Below are 17,285 nucleotides of genomic sequence, written 5' to 3' on the forward strand. Positions count from 1 at the left end.
GTCATGAAGTGCCTGTTAAAGAAAAGCCAAAAATCTGAACGTGGATGATGACTATATGTAATTCAATCATTTATTTTTACTTGGGAAAATTCTCTGTTGCATTAGATATAAGAAACTGTGTTTAATCATCCCATTTGTCAAGCTTACTGATATTTGATTACTTCTATCTTTATAACTGTAAGACAGAAATACAGCTTTCCCCCCCGCTCTCCCGCTCTGCAGTGGTGTAAAGTAACTAAATACATTTACTGTTTTTAAGTACAAATTTGAGGTACTTGTTCTTTGCTTGAGTATTTACATTTTTTGCAATGTTGTACTTTACTCAAATAAAATTCAGAGTTACATTGACTTCTTTAACTCCACTACATTTATTCAATACCTTTAGTTAGAATGGATATTTGGATTAATAATGTGAAAAATGTATCAACATTTAAATAAGACTTTAGTTAGTTACACCTGGAGTAAATTCACAAGCGTTCATGCTGTATACAAACTAATTCAAACTAGCAGCACCTTGATAATAGCTTTGAAAACACTTTAATACATCATTCATTATGATCGAAACATATGATATTATTCTGAAATGGGCCAATCTGCATAGTGATTACTTTTAGTAGTTTAAGTATGTTGATGCTGATACTTTTGTACTTCTACTTGAGTAACATTTTGAATGCAGGACTTTTACTTGTAACAGAGTATTCCTACTCTCTTCTACTTTTACTGAAGTCAAAATATCTGAGTACTTCTTCCAGCTCTTGATTTTAAGATGTTATTATGAAGATATTGATTGTAGAGAGCTGAACATATATTATTGATAGAGTTGTTGAACATATATTATTGAGAGAGCTTCTCTGAATGAACGCTGACGTTGCCTCTCTGTTTGCTAAGGTTTATTTTGTGTAAAGAAGACGGAAGTAAATCAAGTGGGAGGGACGAAGGCCATCACTGCCATCCCTACGACGCCTGTCACGGTAAGGTGTTTGTGGAGATTTCCTCTTCAAACTCATCCCGAAGCCACTCTAATTTTAACTCCAGAAGGTACGCTAATTCGGTTGGTAAGGTTTGAGCCAGGCGGGTAGATTAAGAGCTTAACTTCCTTAAGCCGGTTCTCAGAAGGTCATTTTCTCAGAGAAGTGGTCAGGCGCTAGCTGACACTGACAGGCTCACTGCAGCACACTGCTAGCATTTAGCACCAGGTTAACTCAGATAACTACTGCTATCATGCAGGAATGGGCGAATCAGTTATGCGTAAGTAATTGATCGAATAGCACCGGGACATTGCAGACCTGTTTGCACTCATTTAAATAACTTGTTTTAGCTTTATTTCCTCTGAAACACTCGAGTCTGCTATGCTAACGTCATGGTAGCCTGATGCTATTCAGCTAGCGAACCTTTCCTCTACCTTTGTGGCTAAGTTAGCAGGAATAACTCAAACTTAGCTAATGTAAAGCACTCGTATTGTATCTCTGCAAACTATTTAAGGGTGTCCTTTTATTGAGGTGTCCTTATGACAGCGTGAGTTATCGTACAAATGTACCGAAATGTACGAGCTTCGTCGTCAGTTGCATATTATTGGTTAGCTTGTGGCTAACAGCCTGTCTTATGTTTGTGAAGCTCAATTAATAATACAACTTGTACGTGTTTTTAATGAAACGCAGGTCGTTGTCATTAGAACACATGATAAGTGTTAGGCCTTTGCCATTCATTTAGACTTGCTGTCAACATCACTCTCTGTTAGCATCACTGCCACTGCTAGTTCCATTAAATTAACATTATCAGGATAACGTTGCGTAATAGGAAGTCAGTCATGTTAATGAAAGGCTAATGCAATTATTATGTATACTAATGTGTAATGAGATACCATCTGTTTCATTCAGTGTGGACAACATCAATATTTACAGTGGTAATAATGTGTCCTAATCATGATTTAATGTTATACATGATGGCGTTTTGTAGAAAAAAAGGATGTCAGTTGTCAGAGATCACAGTATAGTCATTAACATTGTAACCAGAACACAACCATGTATATGTGCGGCAAAACTCAAATGTGATGACTATTTACACAAGTCATGTGTTTCTTAAAGGTATACACAGATCAAAAGACAAATGTCATGTTCAATGTTTTTCAGGAAATCAGTTGTTTTCTTTTGACTTTTGAGCACCCTTGCTCATATTTTAGAGCATGAAGTATTGTTGCATACAAGGAGAAGATCCTTCGCAGAGAGGTGCTCCACCAATAGTTGAAATGACCAACAGGAAATGTACTATAGTTACTGCAGAAGCCACATAGATGCTGACCAACACGATTCAGGTTAAAACAAGACATGGTGCCAGTTCTCTCAGCAAAAACCATTGTTTCCTTCTGATAGATCACTGACATTTGAGGAGAAGACAGGAATTCCTTTTATTTCCCTGTGTCTGCACTTCTGGTGTTTCCTGTTGCTCTTGGGATGCTCCAAGTTTCCACTGAGGAAATATTTCACAGTCGTCTTTCTCACCCTATCTATCTTTTGCAGGAGAATCGACAATTTGGATCCAAGATGACGGACTCCAAGTACTTCACCACAACCAAGAAAGGTCTGATAGCTCATTTGATAGTTCATAAAACAAAAATAATGTTACATTTAAAACAAGTTATTTCAGTTCTCAATCATTTCCAGCATCCATTCATTGTTTTTCAAGTTACTGCTTGGTGGACCTTTTGGCATATCAGTCAGCTAGGTGCAGCTAAATTCTTATGTCTGCTTTAGGTGTTGTTAGTCTTATTAAAGGAAGCTGTTCAGGGGTTTCAGATTAAGGTTTTATTGAATATATGCAGAGCAACTTGATGCATAACACAGTTTAATTACCGTACATCTTTAAATTGCTTAGTCGTGGTAATATTTAAAGATTTCCTCGAGACATGAATGCTTATTCTGTTAAGGTTTGAATTGTTAAAAGTGTGTACCCTTGATCAAGCTAGAGATGTTTTCACTCTGTTGTTGCCAAACCCTGAACAGCTCTGATCAGATTAACCATATGGAGCATTAGTTAAGATTGAACTTGTCCTGCTGTGCCACTCGTTTTATTTGTGTGTCTCTTCCCATGACCCAGAACGTTGTTCCCACACAGGGCTTTGGAAATGCAAACAGAGGAGTTTAAGTGATTGTAAACTTTGTAAGGATAGCTTGAGAGTTAAGAGCATGATTCTTCTAGTATGTGCTTTTGTTGTGGATCTGCCCAATGTTGCTGTGGGAAGCCTGTAGCTTACATCTTTAAGGAGATTGGGAGTTACAAGCTGTTTACACAGCCTGGGAACCTCAGTCAGTAGACTTGTATCTAAGCCAAAGATTGAGTACTAAAAGTGTATATATGTGTTTATACTCAACGTCATGCATATAAAACACCTCCGTGTCACAACAATGCGATGAAATGTTTGAACATCTGAACAGATTGGAAAATCAGAGATCAGCTTAACATGTTTATGATATTAATAAGAATATGTATTTGTTTATATATGTACCACGGACACAAAGGTATGCAACATTTCATGTCATCCAATTGATACTCAATTCTAACTGTCATGCACTCCCTCCAGAAAGCAGACGCACACGTAAAGCAGAAACGTATACAGAGTTTTGCGTCAAAAGTTGTTAAAAGATCATATTGAATATGAAAACATATATACCCGTCAACAGTCGGGCGGCATGACTTGTGCACTCTCGTTCGCCATGTTATTGGAGCTGTTATTCAGATACTTATAACGCCAAATACAAGAGCTGCACATCCTGCCGCTGCTTTGCATTAAAAGCTTTCTAGCCATTGATCGCTTCAAGGCCTATAAGGATGCAGCAGGTTTTAAAAGGGTTGTCAAGGATGCACTAACTCTTTGAATATTAACTGAAAGATCTGGAAGTTGTGTTTGATATATTATCAGTGAATAGTGGTAAGAAGAGGCTACCTTAGTCAGACGTTACACAAACAATGCAGTGGAAGGGACATTGTTTAAAATGATCTTTCGCCCCTTGCCTAATGTAAATGTTGGCAAATAGCTGGTGGAAAGATCTGTGCAAAGAGAGTCTGGCAGCTCGTGGAGGCACATACAGTAGATGCAATGAATTTGAAGAGCATGATGGAAGTAAGGTTAAAAGAATATATACAGAGAAGTGGCAATTCACAGATGAATGGGTGAGACGAGATCTGCTTTTTTGTTTAGTTTTTTAGTAATACAATGAGTCTTTAATGACATTGTTTGTTATGCAGTTTTATGGCCATTTAAAAAAAAAAAAGTGTTTTGTTTACCAGCCATTGGCAGATAGACCAGAAAGTTCACTTTGGACCCTCGATGGATGCTTTACTATAACCTCAAAGTCTCCTCAAAACACTCCTACTCCCAGCAATATCAGAATCTGCTGAAAAAGAGCTCAATGCTGCCCACTACTCCTTTTCACGTCCCACATCACAAATGGATTACATGGTGTGTGATTGGCTTTTTTCTCTTGTGTGTGCAGGGGAGATCTTCGAGCTCAAGGCGGAGCTAAACAGTGATAAGAAAGAGAAGAAGAAAGAGGCTGTGAAGAAGGTCATTGCATCCATGACAGTTGGCAAGGATGTCAGGTGAGTAAGAGGATAGTATATCTATGAAACATCCACACTGGAGAAATGCAGGATAACGACACCTTGTCCTTCCTTCAGTGCTCTGTTCCCGGATGTTGTGAACTGCATGCAGACGGACAACCTGGAGCTGAAGAAGCTGGTCTACCTGTACCTGATGAACTACGCCAAGAGTCAGCCAGACATGGCTATCATGGCTGTTAACACCTTCGTAAAGGTAAAGCTCAATACTAATAATAATAAAGCTTTATTTATATAGCACTTTTCATACAACACGTGCAGCTCAAAGTGTTTTACAAAATGACACATCACAAGTTAAAAACAAACAACAACAAGTTCCCCTCAGATTATTTGTTAAGAACTTTAAAGGTACATGCAGGAAAATATAACATTTGATCTGGTTAATAGACACAAGGAGGTTAAATGTATGATAAAATAAATAATGGTTTCTCTCAGACAGATAAGACACAAGACGACTGAGTCGATGCAACAATATAAAATATAAAACCCCAAACATATAGGTAATAAAAATGCCATAATTCTAATAAAGGTTAAACGATTAAAAAATAAAAAAGACCAACGTGAAAATAGATATTGCTATTGAAGCATGTTAGATTAATAAAAGAAGATTAAATCCTTTAAGACCTATACAATATAAAGGTAGGTAAATAATAAAGACTAAAAGAACATTTAAAGTGGGGGGTTTATGTAAAACATATTTTATTTTATGTTTCTAGAACAGTATTTGAAGTACAGTTGTGAGAGTAAGAGCTTGCTTGGTCGATGCAATAGTTCCTATTGTGCCAAAAATGATTTTATAATATAATGAAAGTGTTTAAGTACCTTGTTTTGATACAGTGCTGTAAACATGTTTGTACAACACTGTATGATAGGGAGGATGCATTTTCTCTTGATCATTTGAACCTACTCATGCACGCTGTATTTGGGCTACTCGCAGCTGTGAGAAGTGACTCTCCATTATCCCTCTGAATTCAATAAGATAATTACAAACCCTCGGAGTATCCGTTTAAGTTGAACAAAGCCAACAGTGTCCTTTGAAGATTGATTCTTCTTTCTTCCCTTTAGTCATACTACAATAGCAGTGACACCTCGAGATATGAGGACTGATTTTTAACCAGCTGTGATTCGTTGCAATATGCATGGAGAGTTTCCCTTTCATTCTTTCCAGAATGCTTATGCAAATACATGTTGGATACATTCAAATCTGTTTCAGAGTAACAACGTAATTGTGAGAAAATGATGACCTTTTTGAACCGTCATTTAGGACTGTGAAGACCTGAACCCTCTGATCCGGGCCCTTGCTGTTCGTACAATGGGTTGCATCCGTGTGGACAAGATCACCGAGTACCTCTGTGAGCCGCTGAGGAAATGTCTGAAGGACGAAGACCCGTATGTGAGGAAGACGGCCGCTGTGTGTGTCGCAAAGCTCCATGATATCAACGCCCAGCTGGTGGAGGACCAAGGCTTCCTGGACACCCTGAAAGACCTCATCTCTGACTCCAACCCCATGGTACGACCTCTTTGTTTAAACCAGACCCAGCTGGCTTCAAGCCCCAGCTCTGCCTTTCCCTGATTAGCCCCTTTGCTGGCATACAAATATTTAACATGTTGCCCAAGTTGTGTTATTAAAATGACCTCTACTTTATATCTTAATACGGGTTCAAAGGGCTTTATTGTCATATGCACAGCTACAGTGTAGGTATGCAATGAAAAACCTAGGGTCACAGCTCCTACAACAATGCAACATAAATATATATAAGACTTAAACTAAATAAAAACAATACATTTAGTGCAAGAAGAAACTGAGTAAAACAAGAATATCGTCCGCCACAAATGGATCTCATAAAAAAAATAATAATAATTGTTTTTAAACAAAAATGTGGTGGTCTAATGGATAGTGAGGTGGGCTGATGATCGGAAGGTTGTGAGTTCAAATCCCGCCTGGAACACCACTACTAGTGTGCCCTTGACTAAGGCACTTAGCCCTCAGTTACTCCAGGGAGAATGTCCCTGTAATTTTTCATTCTAAATCGCTTTGGAATAAGGCGTCTGCTAAATGCCTAAATTATATTTTTGGGAGAACAAACCCCACAGATCCTGAACTCCGGTGTGTCACTCATTAACAACGCAACACAGAGCAACAAGAACGTTGTCTCCAGTAGCCATGAACTTGCATGTATTTTCTTATTTGAGGGAAGGGGTGGATGCGTGGGCCACCCGAACAGGTTAAGGGGCCTTTGGCTTTTCTTTAAAATAAAATAAGAGGAGCTAATAATAGAATTAAATGCTGTACAGTGAAATACAATACTGCTTATTGTAATAATAACTGGGGGCTTCAATTGTTCTTCTGGCATTCATCCATCTATATGTATATCTATCTATTTATTTAACTTTTGTGTTCATCTTCAGGTTGTAGCGAACGCAGTGGCAGCGCTGTCGGAGATAGCAGAGTCTCACCCCAACAGCAATCTACTGGACCTGAACCCTCAGACCATCAACAAGTTGCTGACGGCTTTGAACGAGTGCACAGAGTGGGGACAGATATTCATTCTCGACTGCCTGGCCAATTACTCACCTCGTGATGACCGAGAGTCCCAGAGGTGAGAGAGAGCCTTCATTAACTATGCATGGCAAATGCACCCATTCACCCCGATTTTGTATTCTTATTCTTTATCAGGATCACCGTTAGCACTAGCATGAGCATTGGCTATTCTTCCTGGGGTCCTCACACACACACAACATACATAAAACAGCTCATCATTTTATGCAATTTACAGTGCTATATGAAATGGAAACTAAAATGGTCATCCAATTTTAGCCATCATAAGGCCAAACAAACCAATAAGTCTACATAATAATACATACACACACGTTTAATTTCCCTCTCTCTTTTCTCTCCCGATGTCAGCATCTGTGAGCGTGTGACCCCACGGCTCTCCCACGCCAACTCTGCAGTGGTGTTGTCAGCCGTTAAAGTTTTAATGAAGTTCATGGAGATGCTGCCCAAAGACTTGGACTACTATGGCACCCTCCTGAAGAAGCTCGCCCCCCCACTGGTCACGCTCCTCTCTGCTGAGCCCGAGTTACAATATGTGGCCCTTCGAAACATCAACCTCATCGTACAGAGACGGTAAATGTTGGAAGATGACATGTGGAGGCTCTTTAGTATTCTTTATACTTTGGGAATATCATAACATAATAAAAGTCGCATTTTACTGCAGCATGGTACATTTTCCACAAATAACAGGGAATTATTTAAATGTTTAGCCCAGAGATCCTGAAACACGAGATGAAGGTTTTCTTTGTGAAGTACAATGACCCAATCTATGTGAAGCTGGAGAAGCTGGACATCATGATCCGCCTAGCATCTCAAGCTAACATCGCCCAGGTAACACATCCACAGCTGTAATACTTCACTGTGAGTGAAAACCATTATCTTTGGGGTGCCTTAAGAAAGCAAAACATGTTAATGCGTGTCTGTGTGGCTGTAGGTTCTGGCTGAGCTGAAGGAGTACGCCACTGAGGTGGATGTGGACTTTGTCCGTAAAGCGGTCAGGGCCATTGGCCGCTGTGCCATCAAAGTAGAGGTGAGAGGAGATGATATCACGCTGCCGTCACATGCTTAGTTTGTATTTCTCTTTAACTATCAGCTATGTTGCACAGCAATAAAACATCATTTATAAGATTCCTCCTTCTTAGTTTCAAACTACACGTTTCTGGAGATGTTCAAATTCACTGTTAGCCTAGTTTGTTAATACTGATATAACTGTAGTGGATGTAGGAGTTTGACAGCTTGACACTGATGGAAGGTTTATTACTCAGCAGGTTGTTACATATGCAACAATATGTTAATTATTATCAATTTGTTCTATATTGCGACAATATGATTTATGCATATTAAAAGCACACAATAAATATGCGTTTGTCCAAAGTGTTTTTTTTCTGCAGCCCAGTCATGACAGATTTATTCTTCTTTCCACTCATTAGCAATCAGCGGAGCGCTGCGTCAGCACGCTGCTTGACCTCATCCAGACCAAGGTCAACTATGTGGTGCAGGAGGCCATCGTGGTCATCAAGGACATCTTCCGCAAGTACCCCAACAAGTGCGTTCAGTGAAAGGCATCAGTGTGGTCCTTTCACATTATTTCTTTACACTTCGTTATGCAGATTCAAATGTTCATCAACCATTCATCAGGAACTGGTGGAAACTGATTCTGCTGTAAGGCTGTTATTATTCACCTCTATCAAAGTCTGACGAGGCTTTATAGTCCGCCCGTTTAAATTGAGACATTTTCAGATGCGTGATGTATGAACTATTTTGTGCTTTGCATTGTTGGTTGGTGTACACATTTACTCATGCATTCCATTGCACCCTGCACTCCACTTCACTTGCCCTCAATTTCGTTTCCCCTGGCCCTCACATATTCAGAGTGAAAGCTCATTACACAGACCAAGTGGTTTCAGATTGGCATTTATCATGAAATGCATGCAGGTGAGGTTTTGGGCCATTCCTCAGTGACGGTTCATACAACCAGGTAGATTCATGGAGCATGACACAGTCCTCGCCCACACAACTCAAAGTCATCAGCGAGTCACCAAGGGAGCAGCTTTCAAAAGTTTCCAGCTCGACATGGCTCGAGCCTTTTAGCTACATGGTGTGTGTGTGTGTGTGTGTGTGTGTGTGTGTGTGTGTGTGTGTGTGTGTGTGTGTGTGTGTGTGTGTGTGTGTGTGTGTGTGTGTGTGTGTGTGTGTGTGTGTGTGTGTGTGTGTGTGTGTGTGTGTGTGTGTGTGTGTGTGTGTGTGTGTGTGTGTGTGTGTGTGTGTGTGTGTGTGTGTGTGTGTGTGTGTGTGTGTGTGTGTGTGTGTGTGTGTGTGTGTGTGTGTGTGTGTGTGTGTGTGTGTGTGTGTGTGTGTGTGTGTGTGTGTGTGTGTGTGTGTGTGTGTCTCCTTTTCATTCAAACATTAATGGAGTATTATAGTTATTGGTTTGAACTGATTGTTTAAAATAGTTGCCATTCCTAATCAGAGATGGCAAAAGTACACACATCCTTTACTCAAGTAGAAGTACAGATACTCGTGGTCAAAGAAGAAGTACTGACTAAACTTCTTTACTCAAGTAAAAGTAAATTAGTATGGGCTTCAAAATGTACTCAACTAAGAAGTACCCATAACTAGCAGCTGTTTTAAAGAGTACCTGACCTCCCTTTATATTAATAGAACAATAATGTCATTGTTAGCTAATGAATGTTTCCATGCTGACCAACGCAACATTACAACATTCTCATTGGTCCCTCTTCTTTAGAGAAGACCAGGAAATGATGGATACACGGCTCGTGTTCAAATCAAGGCACGCAATGACTCTAAATAATAATGATCACGCCACCAAACGCACATTCAAACTAAAGGAACCAGCTGTTTGGAAAATGTAAGAAGTAGAAAGTACAGGTATTTGGGTTCAACATGTAAGAAGTAGAAAGTACAGGTATTTGGGTTCAACATGTGAGAAGTTAAAGTAAAAAGTCGTCAGAAAAATAAGTATTGGAGTAAAGTACTGATACCAGAAACATGTACTTAAGTACAGTAATGAAGTATTTGCACTTTTTCCCACCTCTGTTCCTAATACATTTTGGTGTTGTACTTTGTGTGACTGTTTCCAGGTACGAGAGTGTGATTGCCACCCTGTGTGAACACCTGGAGTCTCTGGACGAGCCTGAGGCCCGGGCCGCTATGATCTGGATCGTGGGAGAGTACGCTGAGCGCATCGACAACGCCGACGAGCTGCTGGAGAGCTTTTTGGAGGGTTTCCATGATGAAAGCACTCAGGTGGGTTAATGATAGTTTTGGGGGAACAGCCTGTGCTGGCAGTACGAAGCACACATTGGTTTTTGTTCCTGGAAGCCATTAAAGCGATGGGTATGCTGCTGCAGGGCAGTAGAAATGAAGGTGGCATGTCACACAGGAGTACTGCAGAAAACGTGTTTTATTTCACTGACAATCTGGTACTGTGATGGAAATGAAAGTATCCTAGATGACTATTATATGTTGTTTTTACTGTGTTTATAAAGAGGTCATGGGAGTTATAGAAACACTTCTTATCAGGCTCAGGGACACATTTTAGAGCAGCCATATCTCACTCTGAAATGTGTTGCACCACAGAGAGTGTGAGATAAGGACAGGCTCTTCTCCGTTAGACCACTTTCCCTGAATAATAGATTTCCATATTGCCTCGAAGAGCCTTTTCGGGTTTTAAGGGATTTTGTGGGTAAAAATAAATCATTATGCATAAAACCTTCCATTTGATGCTGTTTTGTAACGGCAGATTTCATTAGTAGTTGGAATATTTACTGTTTAGCAGGGTGTGGCTTTCGTGGAAAACCTAAATGTGTTTACTGTGGTTCAGTGCAGGCCATTATTAAAACATCACCATTCAGATACACCTTAGAACTGTTTTAAGGACCATTTGACTTCCACTCGCTGCATTTGAACTTAGCATGTGAGCAGTTGTAACGTATGGTTTGTCTTCGCTCTGTCCTCTAGGTGCAGTTGCAGCTGCTGACGGCAATCGTCAAGTTGTTCCTGAAGAAGCCCACGGAGACCCAGGAGCTCGTGCAGCAGGTGTTAAGCCTGGCTACACAGGTGAGATGAAACACTTTCACATGTGATGTTTCTACCATCATATTCTACATGCTTTTAACATCCTCACTTACTACTCTAAACTTGCAATCTACGTTTGTGTTGTATGTTCTATTCAGACTTCACTTTTTGAGTTTGCTGCCTTCTGTATCTTTTCCAAGGCGGTCTATTTTAGTCAATCGTTCCAGGGCACTGGAGTATGGTAATGAACATATGAATATGAGCCTTAAGCTTCCCTTAGTAATGACTGCAGAGGTTCTGGCTGTTACCCTAATTGTGTTTTAATGGTTTTATGTTGCCAGCATTTGCAACTTTATTTCGGAAAAGTATTATTTAGCCAAATAACACCAGTGCACGATTATTATTTCAGAATGGACATAAAACGATCAACCTAATTGTAGTATTATCATGAATAAGATACTGATGAATTGTAATCATATATAATATTATCACCTCAGTAATAATAAGTTGTCTTTCTTTGTCCTCCATTATTTATGTAAGGGATGATGTGCAGCGAGGCGGTCATTATGGGGAGAAGAACAGATCATCAGAGAGCCGACGCGGACGGTTCTTGATGAGACTGAATGACCAAGTCGCTGCACATTATCCCGCTTATTACACGGCCATATACTAAACTAACGACTCGACTCCCAATATTAATTTAAATGATTTTATTGACTTAAAAATGATCGTATTTCTTCCGCTAAGAGAACAAAACCCCCGCTCCACGGCGCACCAACAGCTGGAACTGTGACAACAACAACTTTATGGCAGCACTGTCCAACTCCACAGTTTCTGATCCACTAACAAGTCTCTAAACTCTGCAGAGCCCATACCGTGTTCCTGTTAGTTTACTTCCTCTCTGCCTTCTTCTGGGCATTTATCTGACGTCCAGCGCTCCGTCTTTTACCCTCTTTTACTTTCTCTTTCTTGATCCTCCTTAGCAACGGCAGGAACTGCTTCGATAGTGTTTTTGAGGACCTTTTTGATTACAGATTTGAAAAAGTCGCTGCTTGCTTTAAAAGTAGCACACTTCATTATGTCAAACCTTGGAAAGTATCTAGATATCCCTGCCCTGATGCCAAAGTAACTGCACACTGAATATGTGTCGCCGTTTGATGTCTATGTCTGGACCGCTGCGTAAAAAGGAGGGTTTCTGCCCCGTTACTTCTCCGCTGTTTCCATGTCCCAGTTTGAAAAGCAAACTGCACACAGTTTGCTTTTCGGCCAAACTGTGTGCAGTTAAATCGAACGGACTTCTTTGTGCAGATGTGAGCGTCCTTAACAACGGTCAATAGGTGCTTGACAGCGGTCTGTCTGTTCTGGATTAACAACGTGTCACGTGTTCTGAATTGGCCAATCAGAATCGAGTATTCAACTAAGCCATTTAATAAGAATAGGAAGATGACATCAACTATGGTTTCAGTCACTCTGATACAATGTTAACCTAAAAGTGAACATTATATTCTGCAGAAAAGGAGAGAATAAGATTATTACATTACATTACATCGCATTTAGCTGACGCTTTTATCCAAAGCGACTTACAATAAGTACATTCGACCAGGAAGACACAACCTTGAAGAAAACAGAATCATAAAGTACATCAGGTTTCATAGAGCCAAACATTTCAAGTGCTACTCAACTGGCTTTAGGTAATCCAGTCCTTTATTAGTATAAAAGTGCTTTGTTAATAGTTCTATCGCTCGAAGTGGAGTCGAAAGAGATGAGTTTTCAGTTTGCGCCGGAAGATGTGCAAGCTATCTGCCGTCCTGATGTCAATGGAGATCATTAGTTAATATTGATTAATTCACAGCATAAACTGGTTAATATCCATGTGTTCAACATCATTGGATGAACCAGATGTATACATTCAAACATTTAGTTCCTGCTCTTGACAGGCAGAGAGCAGCAGCGTGTAAAATGAGCCTCATAACTTAAAACAACCTCATGACAAAATGTATCATTTATTCATCAAACTCATCCTTTTAGAGCCCCACATATCATCTGCATTTTTTAATATTTTACGCCGCACATAAATCTAGATCTGTCTCGGTTTAAATGAGCAAAGACAAAGAAGAGTTTAACATGAAGTATTCATTAAGCATGCTTCATTTATGATAATCCTTCATCCTCATTCCTCCGTCTCTCTGCAGGACTCCGATAACCCCGACCTCAGGGACCGCGGGTACATCTACTGGCGTCTGCTCTCCACAGACCCAGTGGCTGCCAAGGAGGTGGTCCTGGCTGAGAAGCCCCTGATCTCTGAGGAGACGGATCTGATCGAGCCCACCCTGCTGGAGGAGCTCATCTGCCACATCGGGACTCTGGCCTCCGTCTACCACAAGCCCCCCAGTGCCTTCGTGGAGGGCAGCCGCGGCGTTCAGCACAAGAGACTCACCAGCAGCGCTGGATCGTGAGTCCTCCTTTTCTTTTGAACCATGCAGGAAATGGGTTTGTTTTACTTCAGAGGATTAAGCCTCTTGATTCTGCTATTATTCCATGCTTTCCATGGGTCGCTTGAATCCTTGAAAGTTGTGAAAAAGGCCTTTTTTATAGTAAAAGGGTTAGGGTTACCTAAAATCAACCTGAATAGATTACATTTAGTTATGCTGACACTTTTATCCAAAGCGACTTATAAGTACAAAAACCATAAAGATTCAAAATCCAATCAACAAGGAAAGGGCAAACATATTCACTTCAAGCAAGTCATACCGTTGGAAGTGCTGGTGAATTAGTTACAAGGCCTCAATTAACCTCTTAAGTGCTTTCTTTTATTTAAATTTAATTTGCATAGACATGGGTCATTCCATTTCTATTTTACTTGGCACTTCAGCTCATTGATAAAGCTCAATAGAGTGTTTTGCTCTGCTGTGTTCATGTACTTTGCCATCACTAATGAAACTAATTGAAAAGCCTTCACACATTAAACTTGCTTTGTAAAGCCTTCTGGCTCTCAGTATAAAAATGGCTAATAATGCCGTGTTGGGTCTTTGCCCTTGATGGAACTGGGCCTGTAAAGCCCCTGAGATATCCTTGACTTTTGATCGTTAAGAAGGTGTGGGAACCCAATTGTGTTTTCATTTACAGGGGGTCCGCGGGGTCTTAAAAAGTATTAAAAGTTGATCAATCAATTTAGCGAAAATGAAGGCTATTAAAAAGTATTAAACGGCATTTTCCAAGGTATTACATTTTGTAGCTTGTTTTCAATAAGTATATAAATGGTCCAAAGAGGTTGTATTCTACAGTCTGCCTGAATGTAATCATTGCGTAGGTGTGTAGTGTGATTCTGTGTAGTTTATTTATGGCATCCCGTTGGATTTGACGTCATCTGAACAGGACATCGCGCGCTCACTGCTTGATAGCGCGGAGGTCCGTTTACGCCGGTTGTTAAACAACATCGTTATGGGGAAATGCAAGTTTGCGTCCAAATGGTTGGAAGATAAGGAGGAAGGACAATCAATACTGTATATAGTCAATGTGAGATAAATGTGAGGTAAAGTGTGTCGCCAATGTGACCGGTTAAAACTCCAAGTGGCGATGAGGTCTTAAAATGTATGGAAAGGGTCTTAAAAAAGGTCTTAAAAGGTTTTACATTTGACTTCAGGATTCCTGCATATACCCTGCTTCAACACACTTTCTAGCAGTTTCAAACTGTGCAGCTCTTCATTCCTTCATGCCTTTACATGCAACTTATCATATATACACATCTAATTTGCAAAACAGTGATTCATATGAATGACATAAACAAATTACTTACTTTTTCCCCTGCTAGTGGGGAGAGTGTCGAGAGCCCAGATACGGGTTCTGCTGCTGTTTCTGAGGCGCCCCCCGCTGTCATCCCATCCCAGGGAGACCTCCTGGGAGATCTGCTTAATCTGGACCTGACCCCCCCCACCAGCACCGGACCCCCACCAGCCGCCGCCCCTGGCATGCAGCTGGGAGCTATGGACCTTCTTGGTGGAGGACTGGACAGCCTGGTAGGTCTTCTACACGGCGCCCTTTGAGTAAAGCTATCACGTTCTGAAAGGCCGTCACACATCTTTATTTATTTTAATAATTGGCTTAATGTCAATGATAGATAGATTATAGATAGATAGACACACAGACACTTTATTGATCCCAAATTGGGAAATGTTTGCGTTGCAGCAGCATAAAAAGTCAATTGACAGTAACAAAATATAAAGCAGTGGGACATAGAGACAGTAGATAGATAGATAGCAATGTGTTCAGGCAGACGTGGAGAAGTATAAATAAGAAAAACGAAAAACAGCAAATATACATATCTAGATATATACAGTAGAGAAGTCATGTACCACAAAGAACACACAATATAACATGTTCTTGATAAGTTGGAGTGTTCTATAAAAGACAGATAACAGCAACAGAAATAGACCTATATTACAGGAGCAGAAACATCTATTTTTCTTCTTTCCTCCCTTTTCGGTGCTTTTCTTATAATTTTTCTCTTGAACTCTGGTGTGTTTTCCTTCCTTTCGTTCATTGCTGCACCTGCAGATGGGGGATGAGTCTGAGCCGGTAACTACATGGAGGGAGAGGGCAACATTTTTGTAAACCATGTCGGGACATTTCAGAAGATTGATTTAATCACTGCTGTTTTAAGTTCTCATGCATCCGCCTGACATTTCCATCCGTCGTCTGTCATCGTTTATCATTGTGACATCTGCAGTAAGCATGCTGTTAAAGCCTTAAAGTCCATCTCTTTTCTTATCTCTGGGGTGTTTTTCAATCAGCCGCCCATCCCCCTGCGGACGGACACCCCTCAGTCTCCTCAGCCCCCGCATCAGTCCCCATCGCCCCCAGATTACAGCCCCACTGAGGTTGCTCCTGGAGACCACACTGGATCAGTAAATGCAACAGCCTACAGTATAACCCCTCGTATCCCCTGTTGAACCACTGTGTTCTCTGAGTAGCCCCCGCCCCCCTCTCTCCAGAAGTGATCCGTACCTGTGTAAATGTAGTGTTAGATGGTTTCTTTCCCACTCCATTCAGGGTGAGATTTGAGTAAATCTTACCTTTTTTGTTTTTGCTGCAAAATATTGTCCTCCATGCACAGTAGTTACGCGTGTGTGGAGTCACTATATTGCACCACTTGTTCAATGTACCCCCAACCTTGTCATCAGTCAATAGAAACCTTTAGTGAGTAACATTTGAACAAAAGGTATTTGACCTAAAGACCACTCATCCTGACTTGTACAGGCAGCAAAAGGTCAGTTACATAAAAAGAAAATCCTCTTCTCCCTCGATCTACTTCCTCTGGCTGTCTCCTGTAAACAGTGAATCCTCATAGCCACCATTAGTCGTACAAATAAATCTCGTAGACCCTCACCCCCATTCAACCATCCTCCAGGATATGATTTAATGTCGTACCAATAAATAACCTGAATCTTTTTGTGCTTCTTCCCTTCCCACAAAGCTTGGTGGAGACATTGGAGGAAGTCCTGCTGTAAGTCATGTTGTCTGAGTTGTTGTTGATTTAGATTTCTCAGTACTGAATGTGTGAGAGTAACGTGTTGCTTTGCGGCCCACAGATGGGCGCTGGTTTCGGAGCTCCTCCGGCTGCAATGCCAGCTTCCTTCAACGCCCCCATCAGCGGCGGTCTGGACGACCTGTTTGATCTCGGAGGTGGTGGTATGACGATGGGAACCTACATCCCCCCTAAAACGGTGAGTCTTGATAAGCTCCAACCTCCAACATCATCTCTGACCCAAACCATGTTCTGAACAGCGAATATGAACTGCTACCATCTGATGGGAGATACAGGGTCCCGCGATTCAATAAAGTCAGACTGAAGCATCCTTTGTGCATCAGTCAATCCTCACAGTAAACACAGAGCTGAATCCCAGATCAAATGCACGCTGAAGGCTCTTTGAAAAAAATGTCTCTCAGTGATTGTGATGTTATGTTAAATGTTTGTTTGCTTTTCATGTATTGTGTCTTGACATTTGTCTATGTCAGTGGTTCTCAAACTTTTTTCAATAATGTACCCCCTTTGAAAAAAAGATTCAGGCAAGTACCC

General features: G+C 40.8%; 1 protein-coding gene across 5 annotated transcripts in view; it reads left to right on the forward strand.

Annotated features, from left to right (window-relative positions):
* The first annotated feature begins 880 nt into the window (after positions 1 to 880).
* Positions 881 to 17,285, forward strand: part of ap1b1 (adaptor related protein complex 1 subunit beta 1) — a 31,753-nt gene continuing 15,348 nt past the window's right edge. The window contains exons 1-18 of one of the 5 annotated variants that reach the window (XM_034238348.1): positions 999 to 1,248; positions 2,517 to 2,577; positions 4,491 to 4,596; positions 4,675 to 4,810; positions 5,879 to 6,124; positions 7,024 to 7,214; positions 7,523 to 7,744; positions 7,882 to 8,002; positions 8,106 to 8,201; positions 8,602 to 8,717; positions 10,273 to 10,438; positions 11,153 to 11,251; positions 13,402 to 13,661; positions 15,021 to 15,225; positions 15,764 to 15,784; positions 16,000 to 16,086; positions 16,683 to 16,712; positions 16,798 to 16,932. In XM_034238348.1, the coding sequence (XP_034094239.1) occupies positions 1,222 to 1,248; positions 2,517 to 2,577; positions 4,491 to 4,596; positions 4,675 to 4,810; positions 5,879 to 6,124; positions 7,024 to 7,214; positions 7,523 to 7,744; positions 7,882 to 8,002; positions 8,106 to 8,201; positions 8,602 to 8,717; positions 10,273 to 10,438; positions 11,153 to 11,251; positions 13,402 to 13,661; positions 15,021 to 15,225; positions 15,764 to 15,784; positions 16,000 to 16,086; positions 16,683 to 16,712; positions 16,798 to 16,932 (2,325 nt within the window). In that variant the 5' untranslated portion in view covers positions 999 to 1,221. Of the gene's footprint in view, positions 1,249 to 2,516; positions 2,578 to 4,490; positions 4,597 to 4,674; positions 4,811 to 5,878; positions 6,125 to 7,023; positions 7,215 to 7,522; positions 7,745 to 7,881; positions 8,003 to 8,105; positions 8,202 to 8,601; positions 8,718 to 10,272; positions 10,439 to 11,152; positions 11,252 to 13,401; positions 13,662 to 15,020; positions 15,226 to 15,763; positions 15,785 to 15,999; positions 16,087 to 16,682; positions 16,713 to 16,797; positions 16,933 to 17,285 lie in introns of all 5 variants that reach the window. The other 4 variants (XM_034238346.1, XM_034238345.1, XM_034238343.1 and 1 more) reach the window with 4 other exon arrangements.

The sequence above is a fragment of the Gymnodraco acuticeps genome, unplaced genomic scaffold, assembly GCF_902827175.1.
Source record: "Gymnodraco acuticeps unplaced genomic scaffold, fGymAcu1.1, whole genome shotgun sequence".
In the NCBI taxonomy this organism is placed as follows: domain Eukaryota; kingdom Metazoa; phylum Chordata; class Actinopteri; order Perciformes; family Bathydraconidae; genus Gymnodraco; species Gymnodraco acuticeps.